Here is a 13,335-nt window from a genome sequence, read left to right as displayed (position 1 = left end):
GATATGTGGAGAATTGATTTTGCGCGCGCGGCTTTAAAATTCTGTGAGTTGGATCGAGCAACTAGCGTTACTACAATTGATCTATTCGGACGAGACGTATTTACATAATTTCGATTGAACTTCACTTCAGGTAAGTTCGTTTAATCGTACAATTTTCTTTGTTAAAAATTATACTTTTATTTGAGAATGTTTTAATTTTGTTTAAATTTCTTTTTTTTTCAGTAGCAAATTAATCTTTTTGTTTAAAAATTCATCTCTTTGTTCAAAAATCTAACATCTAGATTTTAAAATTAAACTACTTTCTGAAACATAAAAAAATATATATAAAAAAAAATTGAACTTTTTGTTTGAAAATTCTTGAATTTTAATAAAAATTCGCCCTTTTTGCTTGTTAATCTTTTTGTTTAAAAATTCATTTTTTTTAGTTAAAAATTCAACTTGCTTAAAAATTTAACGAGGTTTAAAGTTAAAATACTTTTTCAAAAATTGAAAAAATATTCTTTATCAAAAATTCCCCTCTCTTTTTATGGATAAATATTTAACAACTAAGTTTTAAAATCTAACTACTTTCTGAAAAACTAAAATTTTCTTTATTAAAAATTATACTTTTATTTGAGAATGTTTTAATTTTCTTTAAATTTCGTTTTTTTTCGGTAGAAAATTAATCTTTTTGTTTAAAAATTCATCTCTTTGTTCAAAAATCTAACATCTAGATTTTAAAATTAAACTACTTTCTGAAACATAAAAAAATATATATAAAAAAAAATGGAACTTTTTGTTTGAAAATTCTTGAATTTTAATAAAAATTCGCCTTTTTTGCTAGTTATTTTTTTGGTTTAAAAATCGATCCTTTTAGTTAAAAATTCAATTTTTGTTTAAGAATTCTTAAATTCGGTTAAAAATAGCTTTTGCGGTAAAAAATTAATCTTTTTGTTTAAAAATTTATACTTTTTGGTTGAAAATTCAACTTTTTGTTTGAGCATTATTGAATTTTGTTAAAAATCCTTTTTATACGGTAGAAAAGTATTCTTTTTGTTTAAAAATTCATCTCTTTGGCTAAAAATCTAACATGTAGATTTTAAAATTAAACTACTTTCTGAAAAATGAAAAAATAAATTTTCTTTCATAAAAATTCAGTTTTTTGTTGGTGCAATATTTAACAATTAGATTTTAAAATTAAACTACCTTCGGAAAAATGAAAAAATTTATTTAAAAAAAAAATTGAACTTTTTGTTTGAAAATTCTTGAATTTTAATAAAAATTCGCCTTTTTTGCTTGTTAATCTTTTTGTTTAAAAATTCTTTTTTTTTTTTAGTTAAAAATTCAACTTTTTATATGAGAATTGTTGAATTTGGTTAAAAATCCCTTTTATTCGTTAGAAATTTAATCTTTTTGTTTAAAAATCCATCTTTTTTAGTGGAAAATTCAACTTTTTGTTTGACAATTCTTGAATTTAAAAAAAAATAGTTTTCTTCGGTAGAAAATTATTCTTTTTGGATAAAAATTAATTTCTTTGGTTACAAATTTTACGAGGTTTTAAAGTTGAACTACTTTTTTTTTTAATTAACAAAATTAATTTTCTTTCTTAAAAATTCCAATTTTTTGTTGAAAATTCTTGAATTTTTATAAAAATTCGCCTTTTTTTTTGCTTGTTAATATTTTATTTTAAAAAATTCATCTTTTTTTATTTAGAAATTTAACGAGGTTTTGAAATTGAACTACTTTCTGAAAAAGTAAAATTTTTTTACTAAAAATTCAACTTTTCGTATGAGAATTATTTAATTTTGTTAAAAATCTTTTTTCAGTATAAAATTATTTTTTTTTGTTTAAAAATTGATCTTTTGGTTAAAAATTTAACAACTATTTTCAACTTAACTACATTCTGAAAAATTAACAAAAAATGTTTTAATTTAACTTTTTGTTTGAAAATTCTTGAATTTTAATAAAAATTCGCCTTTTTTCTTAGCTACTTTTTTGGTTAAAAAATCCATCTTTTTCGTTAAAAATTCAATTTTTTGTTTAAGAATTCTTGAATTTGGTTAAAAATCGCCTTTTTGGTAGAAAATTAATCTTTTTGTATAAAAATTTTCTTAAAAATTAAAAAATTAATTTTCTTTCGTAAAAATTCATCTTTTTTGTTGGTTAAATATTTAACAATTAGGTTTTAAAATTAAACTACCTTCTGAAAAATTAAAAAATTTATTTTTAAAAAGTTGAACTTTTTGTTTGAAAATTGATCTTTTGGTTAAAAATTTAACAAATATTTTAAAATCAACTACTTTATGAAAAATTAAAAAAAAAGATTTCTTAATTTAACTTTTTGTTTGAAAATTCTTGAATTTTAATAAAAATTCGCCTTTTTTGCTGCCTAATTTTTTGGTTTAAAAATCCATCTTTTCAGTTAAAAATTCATTTTTTTGTTTAATAATTCTTGAATTTTGTCAAAAACCACTTTTTCAGTAAAAAATTAATCTAAGTTTTAAAATTAAACTACTTTATGAAAAACTAAAATTTTCTTTATTAAAAATTAAACTTTTTGTTTGAGAATTTTTTTATTTTGTCAGAATTTCGTGTTTTTTTTTTTTTATTTTTGTAGAAAATTAAACTTTTTGTTTAAAAATTCATCTCTGGTTAAAAATTTAACAAGGTTTTAAAATCAAACTAATTTCTGAAAAATTAAAAAAATAATTTTTTTTTGGAAATTTTTGAATTTTAATAAAAATTCGCCTTTTTTGACAGTTAATTTTTTGCCTTAAAAATTCTGTTTTAGTTGAAAATTCAAAATTTTTGGCTCAGAATTTTTGAATTAAAAAAAAATTAGTTTTCTTCAATAGAAAATGATTCTTCTTGTATAAAATTTAATTTCTTCGGTTAAAAATTTAACGAGGTTTTAAAATTAAACTACTTTCTAGAAAATTAAAAAATAAATTTCCTTTCATAAAAATTCAATTTTTTTGTTTGTAAAATATTTAACAATTAGATTTTAAAATTAAACTACTTTCTGAAAAATTAAATTTTTCTATATTAAAAATTTAACTTTTTGGTTGAGAATGATTGAATTTTGTTAAAAACCTGTCCCTTTTTTCGGTAGAAAATTAATCTTTTTGTTTAAAAATCTCTTTTTTCAGTAGAAAATTATTATTTTTATATAAAAATTCATCTTTCTGTTTAAAAATTTAAAGAGGTTTTAAAGTTGAATTTTCAACTAAAATGATGAATCTTCATCTGAAATAGTTGAATTTTATGCCAAAAAGGTGATTTTTCAACCAGAAAGATTAATTTTCTAGAAAAATGCGAATATTTCCCAAATTATATAAATTTTGAACTAGAAAGAACTAAAATTTCTCGAAAAAAAAATAGAATGGTTAATTTTTCTGTTAAAAATAGGATTCTTAACAAAATAAAAAGTTAAATTTTCAACAAAAGAAATTAATTTTGAATTAAAAAAATGAATCTTAAACCAAACAAAATTCATTTTTAGCAAAACTTTCAACCAAATAATTTCATTTTCAACCTAAAAGACAAATTTCAAATAAAAAGACAAACTGCCAAAAGAAAATCGTTTTTTTTTTACATAATACGTGAATTTGTGACGAAATAGTTGAATTTTCAATTTTAAAACGACCAATTTTCATCCAATTTGTTGAATTTTTAACTAGAAAATATCATTTTTTAACAAAAAATGGAATATTCAAATGTTTAGTTAAAGAAATTAATTTTTAACCAAAATGAATATATAACTGGAATAGTTGAATTTTATGCTAAAAAGATGCATTTTTCAACCAAAGATATTAATTTTTAATTCAAACAATGAATCTTGAACCGAAAAAAAATTCATTTTTAGCAAAACAGTATAACTTTCAACCAAATAATTTAATTGCCAACCTAAAAGATAACTTTCAAATAAAAAAACAAAATCCAAAAATAAAATTGATTTTTTTAAACAAAACTCGTGAATTTTCAATTAAAAAATACGAATTTTCAAATTTTTAGTTAAAGAAATTAATTTTTAACTGTAATGATGAATTATTAACCAAACCGAAGTATCTTTAAAAGAGAATAGTTTAATTTTTTACAAAAAAAGACTTCTAAATTGACCAAAATTATTTTAAAAAAATGAAAACTTGAATTTTGCTGCGATCAAAAGTAACTTCCGAATTTTTTTAATTAAAATGAAGTTCCAAACAAAGGTGAATTTTGAATCAAACGGTTAAATTGTCAACCAAAGAAATTAATTTTTATCAAAATAGTTGTTAAATTGTTAAATTTTTAACAAGAAAATATCCATTTTCAACAACCAATTTTCAACCAAATAGTTAAAAGTTTGTAACTTTCAAATAAAAAGAGAAAAATACCAATTAAAAATCGATTTTCAACCAAATTGTTGAATTTTGAACTAGAAAAAATCAATTTTCAACAAAAGATGGAATATTTAAATTTTCAGTTAATTAAATGTCAAAAAGAATAAACCCCTTAAAATTTGAAAATGTGCTAAAAAAAAAACGTAAAACTCTCTCTAGCTAATATATATATTTTTTATTTGTGCCTACTTTTTCCAGAGATGCAAAGTGTCGTAAACATAACAATAAAACTGACAAAAATAGATTCTTTAATCTACGCTCAACAAACATGCATAAATTGCGTAAAGATTTTTTCACGATAAAAATATCTCTCATTGTGAAATTGTCGACACAATGTTGGAATAACTCAAATCAAACTGAAATTCAACTTTTTTTTTTTTTTTTTTTTTTTTTAACAAAAAAAGCCAGCCACGGTAAAAAAATCATCTCGAAACCATTACTTACAACAATAAAAACCAATCTAAAACACTAATAGCATATCAATCTGTCTACTTAAATTATAAAAAATAATATTTTAAATAATAGTGATAACAATTGCTTTAAAAATAGAGGTTTCTCTCATCTACACCAAAATAAAAACTAATTTTACCCGTTTTTTTTTTTTTTTTAACGAATCAGTCAAAATTCACCGAATTGAGACGATTCTCGAAACCGTTAAGGGACCCTACTTAAATTATGTAACGGGTGTCCTTGATTCATGCACATCATTTTTGAAAATTCTTTAAAATTTTCTCCTAAATATGATCTTTTTTTTTTTGTAGAAAAAATGAAACTGTTTTGTTGAGAATTCAATTATAGCACTGAATTTTTTTTTAATGAAAAATTCATCTGTTTTTGCTAGAAATTTCATCTTTCTTGGATAAAAATGCAAGTATTAGATTTAAAATTAATATAATTCATGAAAAAGTAATCATTTTTGGTTAAAAATTCTACTGTTTTGTTGAAATTTTACTTTTAGTTTAAAATTTATATTTTGAAGTTGAAAAATGAAATTAAAAGTTTTTCTGGATGAAAATGTAACTTTCAAAAATAGCAGTTTTTTATTTAAAATGTATCTGTTTTAGTACAAATTTCATCTTTTTTGAATAAAAATGCTTTTTTTTTTAAATTAAAAATTCAATTTTTTTCGTAGAAACTTATTTTTTGTTCAAAAATGCATATTTTGGTAGAAAAGTATTCTTTTTGTTTAAAAATTCATCTCTTTGGTTAAAAATCTAACATGTAGATTTTAAAATTAAACTACTTTCTGAAAAATGAAAAAATAAATTTTCTTTCATAAAAATTCAATTTTTTGTTGGTGCAATATTTAACAATTAGATTTTAAAATTAAACTACCTTCGGAAAAATGAAAAAATTTATTTAAAAAAAAAAAAATTGAACTTTTTGTTTGAAAATTCTTGAATTTTAACAAAAATTCGCCTTTTTTGCTTGTTAATCTTTTTGTTTAAAAATTCTGAAAATTAAATTTTCAAAAATAGCAATTTTTTATTTAAAATGTATCTGTTTTAGTACAAATTTCATCTTTTTTGAATAAAAATGCAACTATTTCGTAGAGAATTCCACTATTTTGTTAAAAATTCATCCTTTTTTATTGGAAAAATGCTTTTTTTTGGATTAAAAATTCAATTTTTTTCGTAGAAACTTATTTTTCGTTCAAAAATGATTATTTTGCTCTTGAAAAGTTAACTGGAATCTTTTTTATATGAAAATTTAACTGCATCTGAATTTTAAAAAAATAAAAATTCATCTGTTTTAAGTGAAATTTCATCTTTTTTTTTTTTTTTTGATAAAAATGCAACTATTTGGTAAAGAGTTCAAACAACTTTTTTAAAAAGTCATTTTCGTTAATAAATCAATAAAAATTCGTTTTTTTTTAATTTAAAATTTCATTTTTTCTTAGAAAATTATGTCTTATTAAAAAATTCATATTTTGATCTTGAAGAGTCAACTGGATTTTTTTAAAATGAAAATTCAACTATTAAAAAATTTTTTTAATAACAATTGATCTTTTTTAAGACAATTTCATAGAGAATTCAACTATTTTGTTAAAAATTCATCCTTTTTCATTTTAAAAAAATGCATCTTTTTTTATTAAAAATTCAATTTTTTTCGTAGAAACTTATTTTTTGTTAAAAAATGCATATTTTGATATTGAAAAGTCAACTGGAATCTTTTTTACATGAAAATTTAACTGCATTTGAATTTGAAAAAAATAAAAATTCATCTGCTTTAAGTGAAATTTCATCTTTTATTAATATTTTTTTAAAAATAAAAATGCAACTATTTTGTAGAGAATTCAACAACTTTGTTAAAAAGTAATTCTCGTTATCAAATTATTAAAAATTCTTTTTTTTTTTATTGAAAATTCAATTAATTTCGTATAAACTTATTTTTTTGTTAAAAAATTCATATTTTGATATTGAAAAGTCAAATGGAACCTTTTTTGGATGAAAATTCAATTTTTTTTTTTTGATAAAAATGCAACTATTTGGTAGAGAATTCAAACAACTTTTTAAAAAAGTCACTTTCGTTATTAAATTAATAAAAATTCGTCTTTTTGAATTGAAAATTTAATTTTTTTTCGTAGGAAATTATGTCTGGTTAAAAAAATCATATTTTGATCTTGAAAAGTCAACTGGATTTTTTAAAAATAAAAATTCAAATATTAAAAAAAAATTGTAATAACAATTGATCTTTTTTAAGAGAAATTTCATCTTTCTTGAATAAAAATACAACTATTTCGTAGAGAATTCAACAATTTTGTTAAAAATTCATCGTTTTTTAATTAAAAAAATGCATTTTTTTGGATTAAAAATTCAATTTTTTTCGTAGAAACTTATTTTTTGTTAAAAAATTCATATTTTGATATTGAAAAGTCAAATGGAACCTTTTTTGGATGAAAATTCAATTTTTTTTTTTTGATAAAAATGCAACTATTTGGTAGAGAATTCAAACAACTTTTTAAAAAAGTCACTTTCGTTATTAAATTAATAAAAATTCGTCTTTTTGAATTGAAAATTTAATTTTTTTTCGTAGGAAATTATGTCTGGTTAAAAAAATCATATTTTGATCTTGAAAAGTCAACTGGATTTTTTTAAAAATGAAAATTCAAATATTAAAAAAAAATTTTAATAACAATTGATCTTTTTTAAGAGAAATTTCATCTTTCTTGAATAAAAGTACAACTATTTCATAGAGAATTCAACTATTTTGTTAAAAATTCATCGTTTTTTAATTTAAAAAATGCATTTTTTTGGATTAAAAATTCAATATTTTTTCGTAGAAACTTATTTTTTGTTAAAAAATGCATATTTTGATATTGAAAAGTCAAATGGAACCTTTTTTGGATGAAAATTCAATTTTTTTTTTGATAAAAATGCAACTATTTGGTAGAGAATTCAAACAACTTTTTAAAAAAGTCACTTTCGTTATTAAATTAATAAAAATTCATCTTTTTGAATTAAAATTTTATTTTTTTTTCGTAGAAAATTGTGTCTGGTTAAAAAAATCATATTTTGATCTTGAAAAGTCAACTGGATTTTTTAAAAATGAAAATTCAAATATTAAAAAAAAATTTTAATAACAATTGATCTTTTTTAAGAGAAATTTCATCTTTCTTGAATAAAAATACAACTATTTCGTAGAGAATTCAACTATTTTGTTAAAAATTCATCGTTTTTTAATTTAAAAAATGCATTTTTTTGGATTAAAAATTCAATTTTTTTCGTAGAAACTTATTTTTTGTTAAAAAATGCATATTTTGATATTGAAAAGTCAAATGGAACCTTTTTTGGATGAAAATTCAATTGTTTTTTTATAAAAATGCAACTATTTGGTAGAGAATTCAAACAACTTTTTAAAAAAGTCACTTTCGTTATTAAATTAATAAAAATTCGTCTTTTTGAATTGAAAATTTAATTTTTTTTCGTAGAAAATTATGTCTTGTTAAAAAAATCATATTTTGATCTTGAAAAGTCAACTGGATTTTTTTAAAAATGAAAATTCAAATATTAAAAAAAAAATTTTAATAACAATTGATCTTTTTTAACACAAATTTAATCTTTTCTCGATAAAATGCATAGATTTGGCAGAGGATTAAACCATTTTGTGGAAAATTCATCCTTTTTGGTTGAAAAAATTCGTCTCTTTGGATTAAAAATTCAATTATCAAACAAAATTTTTTTAAAGAATATCTGTTTTAAGACAAATTTAATCTTTTTTGGACAAAAATGCAACTATTGTGTAGACACTTCAACTATTTTGTTAAAAATTCATTCGACTTTTTGGGTTAAAAATTCAATTTTTTTCGTAGGAACTTATTTTTGATTAAAAAATGCATATTTTTATTCAAAAAAAGTCAACTAAAATTTTTTTTATATGAAAATTTAACTATGTTTTTGAATTTTTTGTTCAAAGAAAGATTCATCTATTTTAAGAGAAATTTAATCTTTTTTTTTTTTTTTGATAAATATGCAACTATTTGGTAGAAAATTCAACAACTTTGTTAAAAAGTCATTTTCGTTATTAAATTATTAAAAATTCATCTTTTTAAATTAAAAATAAACTATACTATTTTGTCTAAAATTAATCTTTGTTTTATTGAAAATTTAACTACTTTGGTAAAAGTTAAACTGCATTGTTAAAAATGGATTTTTTTTTATGTCTGATTAAAAATTGGACATTAATTTAACTCTTCATTGGAAAAGTCTTCTTTTTTTGGTTTAAAATGAATTTTTCCATTTTTTTAAAGATTGATATTAGTTAGTTGAAAATTCTCCGTTTTTTGGAGAGAAAAAAAAATTTTTTGGATTGAAATTTCATTTTTGTTGGGTAAAAAATGCATCAGTTTCCTGGAAAATTAATTTTTTGCTCAAGTCAATTTTTTTCTTTTAAAAAACATTTATAGAAAATAAAAAGTCTCTAAATTACCAAATAGTTGAATTTTGAATGCAAAAAAATGAATTATCAAAGAAAAACGTTAATTTTATATATAAAAAAAGACGATTTTTCAACAAAATACTTACATTTTCAACTATAATGATGAATTTTTAACGAAAATGATCAATTTTCAAAATAGAAGAATAATTTTTTACCAAAAAATACAATTTTTTCAACAAAATAGATGAATTTTCAAACAAATAATTGAATTTTGGACTTCAAACATTCAAATTTTAACCAAAAATGAAATTGTTACATTTTCAGTTTTAAACAATTAATTTTTTAACAAAATGATAATTTTTTAATTAAAATAATTAATCTTTAATTGGAGAAGTTGAATTTATAACTAGAATGATAATTTCACTCAAAAAGATTGATTTTTTTTTACAAAGAAAAAAAAACGATTTTTCAACAAAATATATAAATTTTCAACATGAATTACTTAAATTTTTCACTGAAAAAGGCCAATTTTCAATGAAATAGTTGATTTTTTAACTAAAAAAACACATTTTTTCAACAAAATAGTTGAATTTAAAATTTACAAATATGCATTTTTAACCATAAATAGAATTTTTTAATTTCCTTTTAAATAAAATTAATTAATTTTACGAAAATAATCAATTTTCAAACAAGAAGATTAATTTTGTATTAAAAAAATAAATGAATTTTTAACCAAATATTAAATTTTTAACTTCAAAAAATCAGATTTTAAGCAAAAATGGAATAGTTAGTTTCAATTTTAAAAAAATTAATTTTTTGACAAGATGATACATTTTTTATTAAAATAATTAATCTTTCATTGAAATAGTTAAATTTTAAGTCAAAAAGATGAATTTTTCACTAAAATTGTGATTTTTTACTGTAATAGTTGAATTTTCAAATAAAAAAAGATGAAATTTTAACTAAAATGATAATTTAAAAAATAAAATGATGAATACTTTATTGTAATACTTGAAATTTCACTCAAAAAGATGAATTTTCAAACAAGATTTATTTTTTTTTTTTTTTTACAAAAAAGACAATTTTTCAACAAAATATATGAATTTTCAACGAATTAGTTAAATTTTTTACTAAAAAAGACCAATTTTCAACCCAACAGTTGAATTTTGAACTAAAAAATGTCAATTTTCAGCCAAAAATAGGAGAGTTAAATTTTCATTAAAAAATAATAATTAATTTTCAACCAAAATGATGATTTTTTACCTAAAATTATGAATCTTATAAAATTTTCAGTTAACAAAAAAAACTATTGTTCAAGTAAATGGATGCATTTTCAACTAAAATTATGAATCTTCAACTGGAATAATTAAATTTTCAGTTAAAAAAAATAATAATTTTCAAGAAAAAAAAACACAAAAAAGAATATTTTAAAACAGAAAGATTAATTTCCAACCAAGAAAATTAATTTCTATCAAAAATACGATTTTTCAACCAAAAAAGATTACTTTTCAAATAAAAATTGAATAGTTAAATTTTGAGTTACAAAAATGTAATTCAAAACTAAGAAGATTAACTTTTAATGAAAGTTATGGAGTTTTCAACTGGAATAATTAAATTTTCAGTTTAAAAAAAAAATAATTTTCAAGGAAAAAAGAATATTTTAAAACATAAATATTCATTTTCAACCACGAAAATTAATTTCTATGGAAAAAAATTTTTTTTTAACCAAACAAGACCTTTTTTCAAATAAAAATTGAATAGTTAAATTTTGAGTTACAAAAATGTAATTCAAAACTAAGAAGACTAACTTTTAATGAAAATTATGGAATATTTAAGTGGAATAATGACATTTTCAGTTAAAAAAAAAAAAAAATTCAAGAAAAAAAACACAAAAAAGAATATTTTAAAACAGAAAGATTAATTTCCAACCAAGAAAATTAATTTCTATCAAAAATACGATTTTTCAACCAAAAAAGATTACTTTTCAAATAAAAATTGAATAGTTAAATTTTGAGTTACAAAAATGTAATTCAAGACTAAGAAGATTCACTTTTAATCAAAGTTATGGAATATTTAAGAGAAATAATGACATTTTCAGTTGAAAAAAAAAAAACATTTTTCAACAAAATACTTTTTACTCAGTAAAAAAATTCATTTTCAGCCAAAAAAAACAACGAATTTTCAACAAATCAGTTTAAAAAAATAATAATTTTCAAGGAAAAAAGAATATTTTAAAACATAAATATTCATTTTCAACCACGAAAATTAATTTATATGAAAAAAATTTTTTTTTAACCAAACAAGACCTTTTTTCAAATAAAAATTAAATATTTAAATTCTGAGTTTAAAAAAGTAATTTTAAAACAGAAATATTAATTTTCAATCAAAAAAGATCATTTTTCAAATAAAAATTCCATAGTTACATTTTGAGTCAAAAAAAATGGACTTTCAAAAACAAGAATTAGTTTTTAACAAAACGATTTAAAATTTAACCAAGTAATAAAATTTTCATTCCAAAAAATATGAATTCAGAAACGAAAAATGCAGAAGTTAATATTTCAATAAAAAAAGATCGTTTTGTCCAAAAAGATAAAATATTGCAAACAAATTGGTAAATTTCCCACAAAATACTTGAATTTCCAACTAAAAACGATCAATTTTTTAACAAAAAAATAGAATATTTAAATTATAGTTGAAAAAAAAATTAATTTCACAGAGAAATAAAACGAGTTTTCAACCAAATATTTAAATAAAGTAATAAAAAAGCTACTTTTACAACAACAAAATCATTATTATTGAATTTAATTTTGCAATTAAAAAAAAATTAAGCACCCTCGCGAAAAAAAATCCCTGACATTTGGAGGTTTTCCAGGTATGACAGACACCCTGGAGGTCTATAATCCGTTACGTAATTTGAAAAGGGCCCCTAATGAAAAATTGTGAGAGTCGAGACTACAAAAAGCGCTGTATCGTCGCGTGATCGCGGATTTTGTCGAGATCGGACAAGTTGTCCCACCAGAAGGAGAGCTTGTGCTCGAGGATGAGTTTGAACCAGGGTGTGAGCGGAGCGTCGACTGATTTGATGAATTCGTCGATTTGGGATCGAGGAATCCAACGGATTTCGCTGACCTCGTCGGGATTGGGATCGAGGGTGACCTCCTTTTGCGCGAAAAGAATATAGTCGATCTCGTGCTCGCCCCAGCAGGTGTCTCCCATCGCCTCATAATGAATCCTGGTCAAATATTGCAAATCGTTCGGCTCGATTTCATTCACTGGAATTCCCAGCTCGTAATTTAATCTTCGCTGCGCTGCCTTCCGAATTCCAATCGCTTCTTTCTCATCGGATTCCCCGGGGACTTCTGCCAGGGGATGGCTGCAGCAGGTGTTGGTGTAATATCCCGGAAATGTGATCTGAGGAAGAGAGAAAAAAAAGTTTTTCCGGTCAAGCTTTTACCTTACTTTAATTTATCATGTTTATTTTAAACATCATTTGAGATAACCGAACGAACAGTTTCAAAATAACTGAAATTTGAAACAAGTACTTGAAATTTTCTATCAAAGAATATAATTTTTCAACAAAAAAACACACTTTTTTTTAACGAAATAGTTAACCAAATATATTTCGTTATTCAACAATAATTGAATATTATATTGCAGTTAGAACAATATTTATGAAGTCTGAAACAAGTACTTGAATTTTCCACTAAAAAATGTCAATTTGTCAATAAAAATGGAAAAGTCAAACTTTCAGTTAGAATGCAGTTAAATTTTGAGCCAAAAAGATACATTTTCAACTAAAATGATAAATATTTAACTGAAATACTTGAATATTGAACCAGAAAGGCGAATTTTCAATCAACAATATTAATTTTCTACTAAAAACATAATTTTTCAACAAAATACAGGAACTTTAAACCAAACTGGAAGCTCATTTGCTTGTAATTGACTTGCAGAAAAAAGGCCAAACTCTTAATTTTTCAATTGAAAGTCTTTCAATAATTAATAGTTCTTGTAAATTTACAAAGAAACATAGAAAAGAGTCAACTAATGGACATTCCCAGTTGATTTCAAAAACAAATTAACTCGTAGGATAAAC

General features: G+C 20.9%; 1 protein-coding gene across 1 annotated transcript in view; it reads right to left on the bottom strand.

Annotated features, from left to right (window-relative positions):
- Positions 1–11,997: 11,997 nt before the first annotated feature.
- Positions 11,998–13,335, bottom strand: part of LOC117172668 (isopentenyl-diphosphate Delta-isomerase 1) — an 8,505-nt gene continuing 7,167 nt past the window's right edge. The window contains exon 2 of the mRNA XM_033360795.1: positions 11,998–12,650. Within this exon, the coding sequence (XP_033216686.1) occupies positions 12,192–12,650 (459 nt within the window). The 3' untranslated portion in view covers positions 11,998–12,191. The remainder of the gene's footprint in view (positions 12,651–13,335) is intronic.

This window comes from Belonocnema kinseyi, chromosome 5 (assembly GCF_010883055.1).
Source record: "Belonocnema kinseyi isolate 2016_QV_RU_SX_M_011 chromosome 5, B_treatae_v1, whole genome shotgun sequence".
NCBI classification, from domain to species: Eukaryota; Metazoa; Arthropoda; class Insecta; order Hymenoptera; family Cynipidae; genus Belonocnema; species Belonocnema kinseyi.
Note: the sequence above shows the minus strand (reverse complement) of the source record. Positions and strands in the feature narration are given on the sequence as shown.